This window comes from Cavia porcellus, unplaced genomic scaffold, assembly GCF_034190915.1.
Source record: "Cavia porcellus strain 051 isolate PalLab524CR breed Dunkin Hartley unplaced genomic scaffold, mCavPor4.1 scaffold_15, whole genome shotgun sequence".
Classification (NCBI taxonomy): domain Eukaryota; kingdom Metazoa; phylum Chordata; class Mammalia; order Rodentia; family Caviidae; genus Cavia; species Cavia porcellus.
In genome coordinates this window covers 69,531,009-69,551,162 of record NW_026947498.1, presented here as the reverse complement: position 1 = coordinate 69,551,162, position 20,154 = coordinate 69,531,009, and the positions used below count along the sequence as shown (strand labels likewise).

At 48.4% G+C, this 20,154-nt stretch overlaps 1 protein-coding gene across 1 annotated transcript in view; it reads right to left on the bottom strand.

Annotated features, from left to right (window-relative positions):
- Window positions 1–20,154, bottom strand: part of Pdia5 (protein disulfide isomerase family A member 5) — an 88,500-nt gene that overhangs the window by 23,745 nt on the left and 44,601 nt on the right. Inside the window, exons 8-11 of the mRNA XM_063225089.1 lie at window positions 17,579–17,646; window positions 8,207–8,298; window positions 8,044–8,115; window positions 2,357–2,493 (exon numbers count right to left, since the gene is read on the bottom strand). Coding sequence (XP_063081159.1) covers window positions 2,357–2,493; window positions 8,044–8,115; window positions 8,207–8,298; window positions 17,579–17,646 — 369 coding nt within the window. The remainder of the gene's footprint in view (window positions 1–2,356; window positions 2,494–8,043; window positions 8,116–8,206; window positions 8,299–17,578; window positions 17,647–20,154) is intronic.

Genomic DNA, 20,154 nt, shown 5'->3' with positions numbered 1-20,154 from the left:
TCAACAGCAATTCACACTGTCAATCACCTTGATGAAAGAAAGACACATTGACTCATCAATCCAGCAGTCCTACTGGAATCCCATAAAACAAACTGAGCATATCCAGTGGTCCTGAGTATAATCAGTGATCTTCTCTGCTTTAGATCCCAAGTTGTTTTGCTTAATCCTCAAATGGCCTGTTTGCAAACCAGTCTAGTTGGGGACTGACACCAGGAAGACTGATACGCAAAACTCATCTCTTCTATACTTGGGGAATCTGGAGAGTCTCTGCTAGTGTCACTCCTGATGCTTTTCCTGGTTTTCCAGTCCCAGGACCGAGGGTCCTTCTGGATCCTCTAGCACAGGGTTCAAAGCTAGGCAGCTTGGAAGGCTGCTCTCAGCTCACCCGTCTTGTGCTCAGACACCGCTTTAGACCATGAGCATTCTCTCCCTTCCAAAGCTGAAGAGCACACCTCCAGATGAATACAGGGGCACAGGAGAGAAGATTTAACGTTAAATCACCGCCTCTGACATGAACATTAACAGGCAGCTCACCGGGAAGCTAATTGTATGTTTTTGCCCAACCCTGCTTGCTCTGCAGGGAAGCAGAAATAAAATTCACATGGATGGGTACTCTTAACTCAGAAGCACAGACACACACAGTGGAACATGCTGGAGTGACCCAGGGTGGGGGTGAAAACATCTAGAGGGTATCTGCCTTTACTGCTGGGACAGGGATGTAAGCAGGGCAATTTCCACTTGGGGTTCAACACAGTAATTTCCCATAAGACTTGCTCCCATCAGCAACTCTGAGACTGCCCAGGGCAGCATATTTAACTGGGAAACTGTTGCAGTGCGGTCTAGCTGTCCTGACACTGGGAACTCTTTCCATTGCCTCTGATCTTGGAGACACCCTCAGCAAAGCATTAGGAGACCTGGAGGTGACACACTATGGCCTTATGATTGTTGCCCTTAACAGGGAGGGTTCTACAAAACTGAAAAATTTTTTTCTTTTTTTTGAGACAGGACCTTGCTATGTAATTCTGGCTTAAATGCTATAGCCCAGGTTGACCAGGAATCCACAGCCAACTTCCTGTCTCCGCCTCCTAAGTGCTGAGCTCACAGGTGTATAACATTATGCCCAACACAAGAATGCAGGGTCTCTGGAACTTATTTTTTTGAATTTTTAAAAAATCTGTTTTTTATAAACTGAGAGAAGCCATAGGAAATACTTATCTTTTGGGTAATTCTTGAGTAACTATAGGAAAGACTACAGGACTTGAGGAAGTCTACGATGGTAGTGTTTTTAGGAACAATTCCTAGGCTAACTAAAGACACAAGCTTCAGGGAAGGGGAGAGCAGACAGTAATCTATGGTTCAGAGCTTGACTCTGCTCCTCCTGGATCCAGCAGCCTCTAATGTCTGAAGCAGTTCAGGACTCCTGAGAGGTAGCCAGTCCATGTCATTTCTCTGTGTGACAGTATCCTATCTGCAAAATGAGGCTAATCATACACACTTTGTTGGCACTGTGGGAAGGTAAACAATGACCCAGAACCCTCATGATGAAGAGATTGACCATGGGTTCTCCTCATGGAACATGGTTGTGTAGAAAAGACCAACCACCCTAGGCACTGTGACTCACAATGATGGCAATGATGGACTTCCTGCTTACTTTTCCACAATCTGTCACTCACCATTGCTGGGTAAAGAGCTGACAGAGGCCATGAAAGAAGATCAGCCCATACAGTACACTCTGCCCCGCTGAGCTGAGCACCCTGCGCTTTACCCCTCACATGGGCTACTATCTCCTGGCTCCGAGCTGGGGTTGCATCCCGTTCTCACATGACTTTTGCTAACCCTTCCTGAAGCAGCCTTTCCCCTCTTGGAAACCAACTATGGTCAGCTTCCATTCTCCACAGGCATGGGGAGGACGCTTGCCCAGAAGGACTCTGAGCTACAGGCCTCCTAGTGTCATCAAGTGCATGTTGCAACAGGGACACGTGTGGTTTCCTTGATTCACTGCAGTCATCTCAGGGTGAACCTGGTACCAGAAAAGGTCCCACAGATGCTGTGAGATCTGAAACTCCAGCCATGGCCTTAGCATGCTCACTCAGCTACTGTATAAGCATAGGCTTTGGTTCCCTGCTCTGGGTAGAATCTAAGGACATGTTTCGTCCTGATTCTTTCAGCTCATACCTGTGAGGGCAGGGACTCACGTGCAGCCTGATCAGGACTTCTGTGCAGTTCTGATGGTGATGCAGAGCGGGTGCCTCGCCTGTCCCCCTTGTGTCCCTGGCTTAGCTGGGTTCCGGTCCCAAGGCGGCAGGCCCACCCTACTCTGCAGGAAGAGGGGGTGGCAGAGCAGAGTTCCACTCACATGGGGCGTGGAACATGACGAGGACAGAGGCGTGCTCCTTCACAAACTGGTCAAAGTCTTCATCGGTCAGGTGATAAACGGAGCCGCCCTCATCTGCCCAGGGAGTCTCAGGGACCTGGGGCTGTGGCGGCTGTGGACTGGAAGACCAAAAACAGGCAGAGCTCAGAGCAAGCCAGGGCCTGAGCAGCCCGTACAAAATCCAGCCCCCTGGCCACAAAGCCCTTGTGGCTGGTGTGTCCCCTAGGGGCATGCCTTTTACACACCAAGACAGCAAGTGGTACAGCCCTGCCTACCTCTGCCTTCCCCTTGAATTCCCAGAGGAACTTGGCTGACACCTGGCTTTCCGCTACTGCTCTCTGGGCAGCTCAGAAAACCTCCCCTCACCCGGGAACCAGGGCTTATTAGCTTACTCAAGCTACTGCAAACATGCAGCAAACTGGCAAGAAGCAACTGCCGCAGTGCAGAGTGACCTTTGCAGACATGTTCACCGTTGTGTACAGTGCTGTCCACAGGGTGCCAGGGGCAGGAGAGGGACACAGTGGGATGGGTAAGCGGATGATGAGGGCAAGGAGGAAGCACAGAGGCCAGGCATCTAAGAAAGCCCAAATGTGGGCAGGGAAGGAGAAGCTGTCATATAGGGGTGTGAGGGTATTCACTGACCAGCTGGAGGGGAATACAGGCATTTCCTGACTCTGACAGTGTGTGCACTGTCTCACGGATCCTCCTAGAAGCCAAGAACAAGCTTACTGGGTTTTCCTAGAGCCCAAATCAACCCATCTCTCATGAGCTTCAAAGCCTTAGATGGCTGCCTAACTTCCCAGGACCTGTTTCTACAACACAAAACTGCACACTGACATCTGTGTCCCCAGCCATTGTGAGGACAGAGGACTTGCAAGTGTGCGCCTTGCTCAGGACAAGGAATCTGGGGATGCGATTCCTGCTATTCACCACCAAGTGCCTCTGCCAAAGCACCTTAACTGCAGCTTTGAAAAGACCTTGTAAGAGGACAAATGTTGCTTCCTGTCTGTGAGAACCACAGGAGGACACACCTAAAATTCCAGGCTTTGGGGGCCACAGAATCACCCACAGAGGGTGCAGGGCTCATGGTGGAACCTGTCAAGCTCACACCCCTGCCTCATCACAGATGTCACCTTCAGAGTGCACACTGGACTTCTGAGGAGGCCCGTCTAGAGGCCTCAGCCTCCCTGGTTACAGAAACGAAAACTGGCCAACAGGCAGCAAGCCATTTCAGCTCATGATTACCCAGCATCAGATGGGACACTGGGGTAAGTTTTTTATCCTTGGGTTCAAACCACTAGCCCTTCACAAGATCACCAATTCCACTAGTGAATTATCTTCAAAATGCATCTGCACGCGTACAGAGGTAAGTGTATTCAAAGCCATTCGCGGCCAATTACTTGCCACGGCAGAGACTGCAAATAACAGTGTGCAATAGAGAGCTGAGCACTGCAGCAGACAAGGACCCTTTCCACCCGCTGACACCAACTGCCAGACACGGGTAGAACAGGCTATCATTTGCTCACTTTTGCATTAAAAAGACTTCAAGGACACACAAGAAATGCATTGCTGGGCATGGTGGCGCACACGTGTAATCTCAGCTAGTAGGAAAGCTAAGAAGAGGATCTTTGGTTTAAGGCCAGCCCAGGCAACTCTGTGAGACGGTCTCACAAACAAACTTTGAAAAGGGCTGGGGGTGTAGCTCTGGGATAAGAGTACTTGCTGCTTGGCGGAGAGGCAGAACAGGATGGAAGCAGGCATTTTTAACACACAGTTTTTAAGTATCTTAATTAAAAAAAATTATGTAGCTGTAATCTATTAAAAAGGTCAAAATAAACTTTAAAAAATCTAGCAAGAGAATAGTACAGGATAGAAATGCTGTGGCTTGGCAGAAGCACCAAAGGCACAGGAATCAGCCCGAGAAGCATCTAGTTAAACACGGAGAGGAATACATGCTAAAATCACTAAAATAATAGCACAGGAGTTAAAAAGCATAATCTACTAGAACAAATAGAACAGACAAGACAAAGTAGAGAAGAGGAAGAGAGATCAGGGTAATTTTAGAAGCTAGAAAACCAATGTAGCAAAACAGGAGACAGAAACTGAGGTGCTGGGAGAAGAGAGCAGCACCAGGGGCTTGAGAACCACACTGACGCTCAGCCCAGATCACTGTTCACCGAGGCGGTGCAGACCCTCAGATCCTGGGTGTGCGCCAGTGCCTGCCTGCAACAACTGGAAACTCACTTTCTGGGGAGGACACGGCGCAGACATTGTAGGAGGATGTAACGGAAAGAGGGACAGTGGAAGGCTGAGCCCACAGCCCTGGAGGTAAGGCTGCCCCAGGGGTCACTTCCCCCAACAATGGAGCTCTGGATTCTCTGCCACTTGTACCCAGCGCACAACCATCGCCCACTAAACGCCTGCTGAGTGACCGAATGAGAGAAGAGTGATTACAGGAACCAACCTTTACTGTGGAAAGGAGAAAATATGCGTAACAGTCTATCTGCAAACATTTCAGCCTGCTCTGAAAAGAGGTATTATGATTACTTTTGTCCCCAAAGAGGGGACACAACACCAACAAGTGTGGATTTCCAGAGAAAGAATTAGAGCTAAGGGTGAGACTACTCTGTGGACACAGAGGAAGAGGGGAGAGAGCAGAGCTGGGAGGGCAAAGACTTGTATGAGTCTTCTGCTCAGTGCCATATACTAATGCAACTTGCAGTGTCTGCCACACAGTATATCTGTGTTCCTTTAATCTATCAGCAGACAATGGACAGGTGACCAATTTATGAAGTACCACCCAGATGTTCCCAGCTATTGTGCATTTTCTAGGTTTTAAGGATCACTCCAACATGACTGGGTAACCCTAAAATGAGGCAAAGAGGGGCTGGGGATTTAGCTCAGCAGCATAAGCACCTGCCTTGCAAGCAGGCGGTCGTGAGTTCGATCCCCGGTACCGATAAAAAAGAGAAAGACACACACAAAAAAAAAGAGGCAAAGGGACCAAATGGGTACAAATATTTGGAGACAGCAACTCTCTCAGGTTCTCAGGAAGTCCATGTGCCAAAGATGGGGAAATGTGGGCACTACAAGGCAAAAAACTCAAGTGTCCATTAATTCATTCATAGGCAGAAATGTGCAACCATGCCAGCACGATGGCTGTGCCACCCTCCTCTACTTGCCTGCCTGGTCCAACTCACCAGTGTGAGATCTGCCAGAGGAGGAGAGAACACAGGTCACGAGGGGCACAAGGAGCCCAGTCGCCAACAAGTGTGTCTACTCCAGAGGCCTCACACAACACTGGTTCCCCAGCCTGCCTCATCTGTGCCACCCACGCCAGTCACTGGGTGGAGAGAAGGACCCTGGCCTTTCTTTCCCGAGTTATTATAAAGTATCGGGAGAATCAGCAGGCTTTCCCACACCTGGCTTCATATGGGCCCTGAGCAGCAAGGGGCCAAAGGAGATGCCCGGGGAAGTGGGAAACGTGAGACTGATGTGGGGTGGTGGACGGTGACTGGCAAAAACATACAGGAATGGGGGAAAACCACACACAGACCTGAGTATCCACAGGGGAACATCTGAATATCACATGTTATCTTGGGCTGACGGGGTGGGAAGGACTTTTTGTTCCCTTACATTTTAAAGTTTCTCTGTAATAAACATATCTCACTCAAGTATCCTTAAAATCAGAAAGGATTTTATAAGCTTAAATCAGTCGGCAGCTCAGAGACACTGCTAGCTCTGCAGGTCCTTCAAGAGAGGGTCTCCCTGCCTGCCTGCGGGGCTTGCAGGGGGATGAGAGGGGGGGTTCAGTGTGTGTGTGTACCTGCAGACTGCCCTCAGGGAAGCCCAGCAACCCGTGGACCTAACAGAGTGCTCGCACGAGTCTGGCAGGGGCTGCAGGGCGCCCTGACCCGTTTGCTTCCTGGCAGGCTCCCATCTCCCCTTTTACCCTGTGGACTGCAGATGATCCCGATGCTGTGGACAGATGGGGGAGGGGGAAGAGGCTGGGAGGATGGGCTGGCAGCTCCAGTGGGAGATAATGACCTGTCTCTGAAGCTCTGCTGATGTGCTCTCCTTGTCTAGGCCTGGAAGGCAATTCTGAGCATTTTTTTTTTAAACCATACCTTATCCTTCTGAAAAAATATGAGACTATTTTGAAACCAGAAAAGGTTAGAGAAGGGGGAGGGAAGCAGACAGATTTTATGCTCTGGTGACAAATGAGATTGCTATTTGTTGGAACCTTTCTCCAAGCAAAGTGAGGTCTGTCTGCCAGGAGGGGTAGACATGCTTATTATCAAATGAAAGAGGGACATCGGAAAGCGAACCCAGGTTAAGACAATGAACACATGATAATGGGGAGCAGCCTTTCCAGGCAAGGGCTGGAAATGAGGTAGCCGAGGGGGACAGATGTGAAAATGCTTCTGAAAAACAAAAGATGCTGTGCAAACGTGGGCTGTGCTGGTGTCAGATCCGTCAGGCCCCTGGGAGTAGGGAGAGCAGACTGAGGTTTTCAACCCAACACTTTGTTTCCTATGGTGCCTTTTAAAATACACACACACACCTCACCCTATTCACCATTCTGGAAATGTACTTTTGGAACCGCCACATCTTTGGTTAACTAGGTAACTACTTAAGCCTGGGGTTTGCACACAGGGTTCCTAAGGGAAGGACATCAGTAAATATCTGCATGCTTGTGGTGGAGAACTGAGCTGGACTAGGTAGCTGCTGGAGAGGGGGACCAATGTCCCTGCTGCTACCCATCAGCTCTGTGACATTGGCAAGTTGCTCCATCCCCATTAATCAGTTACTCCATGGTAAATGAGGGTAATAATAATAATGCCTTCTTGACTGCACTGCTGTGAGGACTAAATGAAGATCCTATAAAATGCTTAGACCACTGTTGGCCACCAAGTAGAGCCTCAAACAACAGCTCCATGATTCCTAGACCTGTGTATGCACCAACAGCCATACGGCACTCAGGGGGAGGGAGGGGTTCAGCACTCAGCGAGGGCAGCCTGGGGGCTATGGAGAGGACCCTGTGAGCCCAGCGAAGGTGCTGTAGGACTGCAATGTGCAGGAACAGGTGATGGGGTGACTGATTGGGCAGGACACAGTGCAGGTGAGAGGGCAGTGCCAGTAATGGCGGGATTTGACGGCACTGTAACAGGGCTGTCTTGAAGCAGGGTGCAAGGTTGAATGCTATACAAGGCAGAGGCATCAGAGCATTTCCGAGTATTGGGTTCACAGTTCTCTTTCCATAGACCTATGGTGGAAGCCCCTTCAAATTGATCTCCTGAGTGGAGAAATGCCTCTACTCATCAGATCAACAGTGGGGAGAATTTCAACTTGAAACGTGGTAAGATTTTACGAAGCCCTTGACTATTCCAAGACAGGCCTAGCCTCTTCCAATTCCTGGCCATGCTGAAGAGATGATCCCCGGCTAGGCCTCATAACCACAGATCCAAAGCACATCAAGTCCTCGAGATCGGCATGGCCCAAAGCCCAGGGACTGCCCCCACCCCGCCATGCCAACCTAGACCCAAGGTCAGCAGCGGGACAAGTCTCCCTCCCTTTCTCATTCTCCTCCCCACCCCTACCCTTGGGCTCAGCAGCCACCCGCCCACATGAGCTCCTCTCCATCCCCACTGCACAAACACTAGACTTACTTTTTCAGCCACTCCACAATGTCCTCGGCTGTGGATCCGTAGTTATCATACTGGAACAGAAAGTGCCCCTTCCTGTGAAACATGGACAGTGTGGCTAAGTCGGGGGCACGAATGGCAGGACGGGTGGGGCGGGGGTGTGCTCCAAAGGAGGCAGGGGACTTACTCAAAATAGCAGATGGTGGGGTAGCCTCGCACATTGTATTCCTCCTTGATGTTTTCAAATTCAGAAGGGTGGATGTTCATCCCGGCCAGCACCTGGAAAGAGAGACTGGTCCACCTCTGCACCCTCATCTTGTCCACGCACAGCCTGGCCAAGTGTCCCACCAGAAATGCACTCGTGGGACAAAGACCCTCAGGCTGATGTGCAACCAGGGAGGGTCAGCTGGTGGGAATAAAGACAAGAGTGCCCCAAAGGGTCAGGCTTCTGGGCCTGTGTGCGGTGGGCCTAACAGTCCAAGGCTGAGGACCTACCAAGTGCAAGAAGGTCCTGAGTGGGGCCATGGCCACCTGTGCACACAGTGTTCTTCTCTGCCCACATCAGTTATGAAAATAAATAGCGTTAGGATGCTATTGAGCCTCTGTACAGATGCCCAGGCCTATCGTCAGTCTGTCCACGAAAGCTTCACTTTTGTGAGCTGGACCTCACAGCTCAGGTGTGGCCAAAGAGACTGCGTGGTGGTCAAGGCAGCACAGGAGAAATGGCATGTGGAGGCTGCCTGTCTGCCTCTCCTCCTTGCAGACCTCGCCAAGCCTCCCCCAGTGCCCTCTTCCTATCTGTGACCGGCACTCTGAGTCTGAACAAGTTCTGGTTCCAGGGCTCCACCCAGGATGTAATCGCAGGGGGGAGGCTGAGTCAGGAGGAACTGGGAGGCTGAGTCAGGAGGAACACTAGTTCTGGCTCAGCCTGGGCGACTTCGTGAACTTTTTCTCAAAACATAAAAATAAATTAAAAAAATATATAGAATTTCAGTGTTACTGATCACGGCTAAGTACCACGAACCACTCAGAATACAATGCTTCTTGTAAATCCACTTTTCTGGGCTGGATCAGGCACCATCCCTCAATCTCTTCTCACAAAAGGATACTTGCAAGAATGGCCAGACTCAGACAGGCAGCTCCACAGAACAGGGACCTCTTTGGAAAGGAAGTTCCAAAGAGCCAATTGCAGTGACAGCAGCAACACAGGAGAACAGCCCAGGACGTAACACTTCACCCTTTCCCACTTATAAGGAAACAAAGCAAGAAAAGAGGAAGATAAAGGTTTTGGAGGACAGTAGGCTTGATCTAGAAGACTGTTTCCACCGGAGTTACAGGACCCCAGGAAGTCATGCATTCTCACTGAGGCTTCCTGTGTGAAAAATGTGGGGATGAGGCTGTCACAGGGTTCTCAAGAGCAGGGATGAGAGGATCCATGTGGAAGGTTTTAGCAGGTAAGTGGTGCTCAGAGTTACTGTCAAGGTCGTTACTTCTGGCAAGATCCTGGCAACTGGAACTTGGTGTGACACTAGTCTTTCCATCCCCAGAGGCATCTGAACTGTCTTTTTAAGTACCTACCACAATCCACGGAATACGACAGGCACCCAGTAAATGCCTGCCTAACCAACTCCCCACCCCCAGCCCATTGTGGGATGCCACAAGGAGAACAAGCCTGAGACGGAACTCATTAGAAGCCCTGGAGTCCTCTAAAAGCCACTCTGCTCATTTCTCACATCGACTCAGCCTGTTCCAGGAAAATTTGTCTACTTAAAAGTTCCCTTTTTCTGTCTAATTGATCGCCCTAGCGTCAGTGCACATTCACCACAAGATTAATTGTACATCCTCCTCTTCCATTACATCACTGCACAAAACCTTCCAACTCCGTGGAATGCAGGCTAACATCCAGCTCTGCGCTCAGCCCATATGGTAGTTATCTAATTTTTGAATCCTTTTTTCTTACAAAGCTCCTAAGTATACACCTGTTAGGGTCTAGTTTCTTTATTCTCTGGGAAGGCAGGCAGTGTGAAATTCTGCACAGGAAGGAAGTGGGACCATCTGCCTTCCCAAGGCACCTTGAGGATGGCAGCAGCAGTTCATCCTGCGGTGACCAGAGGCATGGGCACAGGACACCCAGACAGAAGTCCTAACACCCCATCTGGCAGATGCACGCCTTTGTCTCTCTGTACCTGTTTCCTTATCTGTAGCCACCTTGTGTGATTAAATGAGATAATGCAAATAGCTAGAGCACTCAGTATGAATTAGTTATTTTTATTACTACTACTTAAAGGCTAGTTCTTTCCATGGCTCCTGAACATGCACTGTGCTTGCTTGCTCCTCCATTTGGTATCTCCTGTCCTCTTGCTGAGGATGCCTGTTCTCTACCATTTTGGCAACCACTGAAGGCTCATTCATCCTTTAAACTGAGAAAATCAAATCTCACCTCCCTAGGAAGCCTTTCCAAATCACCTGTCTGGGGTAACTCTTAATTCTGAGTTTCTGTTGTACCTCTGTGCCACTGTGGGGGCACTGATTAGTTAACAAGATCAATGTATTTTTTTTTTTTTTTTGTCTTTTTGTTGGTACCAGGGATCGAACTCATGACTGCCTGCTTGCAAGGCAGGCACTTATGCCGCTGAGCTAAATCCCCAGCCAAGATTGATATTTTTTGAACAATTATCTACAAACACATTTGGGGACTGCATTTTCTGAAACCAAATGAGGCAAAATACCTGGTCTCAGTCCAAGGCAAAGATAAGACCGCACTTTCTTAATAGAATGTGTGTGTGTGTGTGTGTGTGTGTGTGTGTGTGTGTGTGTGTGTGTGTATGTGTGCTGGATGGGTCAGGAACAATAACAGAAGCTGCACGTGGCCCCTGCTCAGAAGGAGGGGAAATAATGGCAGCAAGACCAAGCAAGAGGTGGCACAAGAAGTGGGTGCAATTCTATCTACCTGGACTGTGGGACAGACAGAAAGGAGAAGAAAGGTTGAGTGAGTTAAGTCTAGTCACTTAGGAAAAGGCTGTAAGTGCCTATGGCTTCAAGACTCCATCGGACAGGTGATGGAAAGATCCCAAGGTCTGGGAAGACAGCAACCCAACCCAGCTGCATGCTTTGGAAGCAGGCATCCCTCAGGAACAGTGGAGGATTGGCTCAAGGACTTCTGTCCATATCAAAATCCTTAGATGCTGAAGTCTCTTATATAAATGGAGCAGTATCTGCATACGGTCCATGTACACATAGTTTTTATACTGCCTTAATACATAATTAAAAGTCTTTGCATACAGAGACACAATTTTCCCCCCAAATATTTCTGATCTACAGCTGGTTGAATTCTCAGATGCACAACCCAAGAACACGTAGGGCTGGCTACATAAAGGACTGGTTGAGAGTAGAGGTTATGGGTCAGAGAGATGAGTCATCAGCCTTTGACAACCACCTAGTTGACTAAGCAGCCTGACCCAGGACCAGGCTATAAGATGAAGGATGGAGAGAAGAATGTTATTTGCTTTTGGGGCCTCTTCTCTTCTCTTGTTTGTTTCCTTCCTTCCTTCTCTCTCTCTCTCTTTCTCCTGCAGTAGCAGGGATTGAACTCAGGGTCCCTGTGCTGAGCTATAACTTACACCTCCACCCTGACAGCCTGGGTCCTGAAGGAAAGTGGACGTCCATAGAATGGACAGATGCTGTGCTATTTTCCACGTCTGGGTCAGAGGAAGAAAATACAGACAGATGGTCAGCAAGCTGTCAAGACACACGGTGTTGGAACTTAGGGGAAGAACTTCAGCCATGTTTTGCTGAAGCTATGGATAGCAACATGATCACTGAGGGACACAGTGTAGCACGACAAGGACAGCAGTGCTGGCCGTGCTCCAGGTGCTGAAGGGACTGAACGCAGAGCCTGAGAAGCCCCACCAGTGAGCGGGACGAGGGCAGGCTTGACATTACCATCGCCATCTCCCAGATGGAGCAGCGGAGGCTCCAGGACTGAGCAGCCTGCCCAAGATCCTCCAGCCAGGTAGCAAAGCCAGCAGCAGAGCCCAATCTGTACAAATCTGTTACCACAGCCACTTCACAAACACACTTCTGTGTTTACACCCAGGCTGGTACATCATGGCCAAGGCTAACAAATGATCGGGCAAAGCTCAGAGGGCAGCGTGGACATGGGTAACTGGCAAGGCTAGAAAGAGGAGGCAGATGGGATAGGGCATCTCTCGCCAGCTGCCAACATAGGGAGCTGTTCAGCTTTTGCCAAGGATATCAATTAGCAAGCAGGAGAGGGTAGAGATGCTGATGACTCACCAGACCTCAATGACAGCCAAAAAAGGGCAGATCTGAGTTTGGAAAATGGCAAAGGCCGCTCATCCTGACCCTGCCTGGCTTCCTTCTCAATGACATTAGCAGGCTGGAAATGTCCCAAGAAATCTATAGAGGAAAAAGAGTTCGACCGCTCCCAGCCAGCCACAAAGGAGTCAGAGATGACCGAGATGAAGAGACAGGAGGCCGTAAGCCGGCTGGATGTCAGCAACCAGGAGGGGAGAGTTTTAGATTCCTGAGGAGTGGCGGCATGTTCTATGTGTGCAGAGAGAAAGCAATCGACACCTCTGATCACCCAGTTCCTCTAGTGCTGGCTCTGGTGTGTGGAGAGTTGCTATTGTATCAAGAGTCCTGGCCTTTAGACCCTTCCACAGAAGAGGTACCTGTGCTGGCTGGAGCCCTTCACACTTTAAAACCAAGTGGGAGCGTGAAAAAAGCAAGTCCCAAACAAGAAAACACACAGTCAAGGAAGCGTGAGTTCATACAACACAGACGCCTTGGGCAGAGGTAACCAATACCCTGTCACTGCTGGGCTTGCCTAGGTTCACAGGAAAGCTTCTTGAGTCTTGTAAACACTGTCATGAGAAGGAAGGGGCGTCTTCTACATCTCCAGACTAGGGTTCAGGTATGAGAAGTAGGACTAAGCTTGTGAAAGCCTGCTGTGAGCCCAGGGTCAAAGGGAAGGTCCCATGACACATGCCCTCTTCTCACTGAATCTCTGTCCATCAGAACTAATGCTCTGGATTCCATTAAACGGGGAAGTGTCATAAAACACAGTACTTAAAATGAAACACATCTAGGAGTAATCCGACACACGGCAGCTACTGGGCAACTACCAAGCCTGGCCTTGGGCTCTGTTCTGAAGCAGAAATGTCTTGGACACAGCTCTTATGCCTTTGAGCTTCACATAGCATGATTAGCATCAAGTGGTACACAAAACGCGGTGGGGATCAGGAGCAAATACAGATGGACCCAGCCATGCAGGGCAGTCAAGCTCTGTGGCAACATGGGAGGCACCCTGGAGGAGGAGACTGCTGAGCGGCACACGCAGCACCAGTCCATGAGGTGCACATGCCTGGCACAGCTGGCCAGGAGCGTCTGCAATCTGACTTGGGGCTGAAGCTATTTATTCAGCATCCCCACAGAGTAAACAAGTAGAGAAGAGCAGTTTTGTTAAGTGTACACATGGGCACAGGCGGGGAGAACAGGGTAGGTAATTAAGCCTTTTCTCCAGGCTAAATAATGGTAAAATATGGTATCTATTGAGGCCCAAATGTGCAGTGAAACTTCCCCAGACTGACGTATGTGTGCCCCACAGCCACATGTCTCTAGGCAGGCTACTAAGTAATTCATTAGCGAACACCAAGCAGGGCCTAGTGTTGCCCCAGAATGAGGTCAGGAGAGAAAGCATTAGTTCTCAAGTCAGCATGCAGCTGGCCAGTGGGGCCCTCTCCATGTGCAGGTGCTACCACTTGACTTGGTGAGCTAACTCTGAGTTCATCACCACTTAACGTGACCCATAAAGATCACAATGCAGTTTCAAGCCCTGGGTTCCCCTTCATGGCACTTGGGCCATCCCCACTGACACAGCTCCTCTGATAATCTCCCACAAATGGAGTATGGCTATTTCCACACTTCCAAGAGGATTTACCAACACATAATAAAACAAAACAAAATAAAACACACTTCTGCCACTCAGGGTAAGTACTGTAACGGACAAACATACATCTAAAAAACACTCAAAACAGGATCTCAAAAAGTACTTTGCACAACCACGTTCATAGCATTACTGACAACAGCCAAGACTTGGAAGCAACCCAAATGGTCATGACAGAGGAAACGGATAAAGAAAATGTGTACAGGGCTGGGGATTTTGCTCAGTAGCTTAAGTACTTCCCTGGTAAGTGCGGTCATGATTTCGATTCCCAGTATGAAAAAAAAAAAAAGTGTACAGCCGAATATTACTGTTTTGAAAAAGAGGGGAACTCTGCGACATGCTACAAGGTTGACAAACGCTGAGAGAAGCAGCCCCACCACATGTACCTCTGATCATTGGGGAAGCCCCAGTATCACTGCACAGGTCTGGAGAAGCCTGCTCCACACCTGGTACCTCTCTGTAAGCCATGGGTCAGAGGAAACCAGGTCCTATTTCCCTACACCGTGGAGGGGCAGCCAACGTGGGAAGTTCCTCCCAACAACCAGCTTGTTGGGAGGAACCCAGGAGAATGTCAAGACAAAGGAGCAAAAGGCAATCTCAGACCTCCAGCCCACACAGAACAGGTCTGGGAGATACAGTCATGAATGACAACGGAAGTCACAGACTGAAATCTCTGAGAGGGCAGCAACTGAATTAAGCAACTTAATGAGACTGTAAAAGTAATCAAATCAGAAATGATGTCTCAGGTAAAAGAAGAAATCCAACATAATGAAAGAATTTTGAGTATATCTGTAGAAGACATAGATTTTAAAAAGAGGAGTGTAGGAAAATGATGGAAACCCTGAATGAATAATATAGAACGGAATTACAATGCATGAAATAGATTCAAAGAGATATCCAGGAAATTAAGAAGTTGATCAAAAGATGGCAAAATTGCTTGAAAGAGACTGAAGACAGACTTTCAGACCTTGAAGACAGGATTGCAGCTAGTGATTGTGAAAGATGTCTTAAAAATAACAAGGAACCAGGAAATAACAATTCAATGGCTGCAAGATGATGCAAAGAAAAATAATTTAAAAGTGATAGATATCAGCGAAGAAGCAGGAGTCAACACAAATGAAATAAAAAGGCTATTTACAGAAGTAGTAACAGAAAACTTCCCAAACATTGGAAAAGGATCTGACATACAGATAAGGGAGGAACTCCAACTAGCCATAACCAAAGTGAATCTACACTCACACATACAAGAATCAACATCCCATAAATTCAGCACAAGAACAAAATATTAAAAGCTATTAGAGAACAGAAAAAAATCACCTATAAAGGAAACCCCATCAGAATCATGGCAGACTTGTCAACACAAACCATCAAGTCAAGAAGAGTTTGGAGTGAAGTGTTTGAAATCTGGAAAGAAGCAGTTTCCAACCCAGACTGATGTATCCTGCAAAACTATCTTTCAAAATAGATGGAAAAATAAGATACTTCCATGATAAAGAACAACAAGGAATTCATGACCACCAAACCAACCCTACAGACAGTGCTGAAAGATATTCCAGAGAGAGCTAAAGATGACCATGGTTCCAGGAACACCAAAGAGGATCACCCAGCAGAACAGGCAATTGAATGAAGGGGAAAAGTGGAGGGCCAACAGCCAGAGGACAGCAGGGCAGAGACAAACCAGTGTATGCCACTTGTAACCATGAATGTAGATGGCCTCAATTCAGCAATAAACACAAGGAGAGTGGATCAAGAAACAAGATCCATTGCTATACTGTATACAAAAAATACATTTACTCAAAAGTAAATTCATAGACTGAAAATCAAAGCAGAGAAAACAATTGTTCCATGTGACAGGAGACCAGAAAAAAGCAAGAGTAACCTCTCCATCAACTGCAGAATGATTAAGAAAGATGTGGTATTTTTATACAATGGAAAACTACCCAGCTATAAAGTAGGATAATTCCAAGGCTCTTATAGGTAAATGGATACAACTGGAGATCATGGTTTGAGCTCATATGTGTGGACCCTAGCATAAAAAACAGGAGTTTAGTGGGACCCAAAAAGCACAACAGATATTATAGGAGTAACAGGGGAGGAAAAATGGAGAAGTTGATAGCCACTGTTAATTTCTTATGTCTTGTTTGAACTCTCGTATTGTTTTCACAGTTTCGTTAGGTTTGGTTTTGTTCTATCTTGTTTTTTTAGATTTTACTGTGTCTGATGATACGGGCAGCTATTTTGTACATAATGGGACGTATTATGGTAATCATGGTTGGTTTCCTATTATCTTGTTTTGAAGTCCCATAGTGCTTTCATTCTTTTATTTTGATTGGTTTTATACTGTTTTATTTTGTTTGATTTTATTGTGCCTGAAGGTATAGACAACTATTTCGAAGAAAACAAGAGACATTACAGTAGCTACTGTTGATGTCTGGTTGTCTTGTGAAGTCCTGTTTTGCTTGCATTGTTCTGCTCTGATTTGCTTTGTTCTATTTTGTTTTATTCTCTTTAAAATAAAAAAAAAATTTTTTTAAAGCCTAGCCACAAAAGGTCAAATATTATATGATTTCATTCATGTTAGGGATCTAAAATAGTCAAAATTATAGAAACAGTGGTAGAAAGGTGTTTATTAAGGCCGGGCATGGGCAGTAAGAGCGAATTCATGCTTAATGAGTTTAGAATCTTTGTATGCAAGACGAAAAAATTCTGGAGATCTGTTTCACAATAATATAACCATATTTGACACTACTGAACTGTACATGTACATATGGCCAAGACAGTCAGTGACAGTATAGTTCTTGCCATAATAAAACAATTATTAAGTGACACAGTCACAAATCCCTGTGGGGTGGGGTTAATGCAGGATGGCAGGGAGCACTCAGGGAGTCTCAGTCCTGCTAGCTGAGGTCTAACTGCCTCTCTCATGTCCCTTCTCTCTCCCAAGGGGCTGTGGACACCGCTCTGCACCGTGCAGGTTGTACTGACTCCTGAAGGCCCACCTCTCTCTTGCTGTTGTCTAGGACATGCCTGTGTTCCTCTCTGCCCTTCTCTCCCTCGCTCCTTCAGGGATTGCCTGTGTGTTTGCCTCTCCTGCCTCCTGGCTGGTCTGGCTTCTGTCCGCTCTGCTTTCTGCCACCTCTCCTGGATGACAAGTTGCAGGTCTCTAGCAGACCACTCTGTGCTCCTGGTCCTCCCTCCATGTCACGGACCCTCTTCTTTACCACTGGGCTCCCTGGCGACGGCTTCAGCCCATTTTGGGGCCTCACTCTAATAACTACAGACCCCTGCGGCTCTGGCCTTCACCCTCCACTCTGGACAACACCGTAAGTGTGGCTTGCTGGTTTTCTGTTTTTCCACTGTCCTCGGAAGATGCTGGGCTCTCTTGGTCTCAGAAACTCTGTGGTATTAGTTCTTGACTTTGCAGAGAACGAGTCTGTGAATCACACATAAATCTTTTGTCTCCAAAGCCACCAGGCAGCAAGGATGGTTTCCTTACTACTGTCATGCCAGCCCCTGCCACTCTGCCCCTCAGATCCTCTGCCATGGAGTCCAGGAGCCACCAGCCCTCCTGGGCTGTGGCATCTCACTTACGAAGTGGCCTCGCAGTTGGGTTGCAGCCTTCTGGAAATGTGGCATTATCCTCTTGCACATTCCGCACCCTGTCACAGGCAGGAAAAAACAAACCCAGTTATAGGGACCTCAGGGCCCTGATGCTCTGCCCTCCACCCCGCAGGATGTCATTCTCTCAAAAACATATAGCCCACCTTCACAGGACGATCCCAGATCTTGGGAATGTAAAAGGAGCAGGAGGCAAGAGGCCCTGGCCCCCACGGAGCTCATGGTCTTAATGGCATAAAACAGGGCAGAGCCCAGCAGTCCCCATCTAAATATTAGACTGAATAAGCAAAAGCAACACAAACAGCAAGAGTGGAGCCCAGAAAAACCCAGCACTGCAACACTGTAGCTGAGCTCTACAGGAATGCGGGGGCCAGGACAGTGTTAGAATAGCATCCTGTGTGCACAGCTAGAGGCCGTTCCTCACCACCCAGGCGGAGGCTACATGGGAACTAGCGTCAAATGCCACCAGGAAGCAAGACTGGTGACCAGACATGGTGACTTTTGAAATACTCATATCTTGGGACTGGGGATTTAGCTTAATGGCTTAAGTGCCTGCCTGGTAAACGCAAAGTCATGAGTTCGATCCCTAGTACCAAAAAGAAGAAGAAGAAGAAGGAGAAGAAGGAGGAGAAGGAGGAGGAGGAGGAGGAGGAGGAGGAGGAGGAGGAAGAGGAGGAGGAAGAGGAGGAGAAGAAGAAGGAGGAGAAGAAGGAGAAGGAGAAGGAGAAGGAGAAGAAGAAGAAAAGAAGAAGAAGAAGAAGAAGAAGAAAAAAAGAAGAAAAGAAGAAGAAAAGAAGAAGAAGAAGAAAAGAAGAAGAAGAAGAAGAAAAGAAGAAGAAGAAGAAGAAAAAGAAGAAGAAAAGAAGAAGAAGAAGAAGAAGAAGAAGAAGAAAAGAAGAAGAAGAAAAGAAGAAGAAAAGAAGAAGAAGAAAAGAAGAAGAAAAGAAGAAGAAGAAAAGAAGAAGAAGAAGAAGAAGAAGAAGAAGAAGAAGAAGAAGAAGAAGAAGAAGAAGAAGAAGAAGAAAGAAATGCTGATACCTCCTTTCTCTTGCATTAGCAAGGACAATTAAGCAACAAGTAGAGGTAGCCCAGGCATCAATGATGCTGGCTTTGGCCAGTGGTAGAAACATGGGGCCAGGACTCAGGATGTGGGCACCAACCTTGTAGAGACTCACCCACAGCTTCCTGTCTGGACTGCAGCTTGCTCTGGAAGGGGAGGTGGGCTGGACCAGACTATCTCAGGCCCATGCTAGCTTTGACTTCAGAGCATTCTGTCATGGCTTTAGCTCAGCCCTGGCTGGAATATCCACATGGCCACATTCTCCCCTGCCAGCCCCGGAGGACTCAGGGCCAGGTTGGCCAGGGTTCAAACATCCACAGGGACCCACCTCAACCCACCCCATAATTAAAATCCAACTAGAGCACGACATGTTTCCATAAAACCCACTGAACACGAGAAACACTGCCCCCAGCTGCCAGGAACTGTGACATGCTGGGCTGTCACCCTTTCTGACAGCTGCTGTGCTGCAGAATGAGTTCTGAGACGACACTGAAAGCCACAGAAACCAAAGCTGCCTGAGACGTGTCAGGTTGGGTCTCATCTGAACTGGGAAAGCAGGGCCAAGTCCCGTGTGGCCCCCCGGGGCAGGACATGCCTCTGAAAAGCTGCAGGAGATGGAGAGTCCTCCTGGGCCGCCAGGACAGAATGCTCTGAAGTCAGAGCCTATGGGCAAGATGCAGAGGCAGGAGGTTTTGACAAACTATGCCCACAGCCCCTCCCAATATTTCTGCCTGACACTCAGGAGTGCAAGCACATGCACCTGCATATTCAGTCTGGCCTCCAGTTCCTGCCCTCAGCCAGGCTTCCGCTTGGGGAGAAGCAGGAGGACAAGAGCTGCTGCGAAGCAGGGGCAGTATGAGCCACAGCACCTGCTTTGGGAGCCTTCTGCCAAGACAGGGACAGTCCTAATGGCACAAGAGAAGGGGAAACGCAACAAGCACAGTGGCGACACTCAGGTGGACGCCTGTGGCAGGGAAAAGGAGACTGCACAGTGCAAAGAAGCTCATCTCTGAGGAGCAGGACTGTTTTCATCTCCCCTTGACGCTTGCTGGTTGTGAGACCCTGGAAGTGACCTGGACTTTCTGAGCTGCAGTGTCCCTGTGGAGACAGACTCGTCCTGCAGGTGTTAGGTAGGTCTGGTCATAGGCAGGTGTCACTTCGTGCCTGGGAGACACAAGACCTTCTAGCTGGCCTCCCCATTTGCAGGGTTATGTATATGCCACAGAGGGTACAGGAGGCCATTCTGCTTCCTGGGGGTAATAAGGGGTGCATGTTACACTTCTTTACACTTGAGCGTGATATTCAGGGTCTAGGCAACCACCAGGAGCTTAGATCACCTGTCCCTTTAGGTGTGGCCTCTCTTCCAGCTCTGGTTACCTGCACCCCTGCAAGCAACATCACCCTCTCCTTTTCCCCAAATGGGTGACAAGCCAGTTAGCTGTCCCCAAGGGTAGAGGCCAGGGGTTCTGGGTGAAGAAGTGATTAGGGG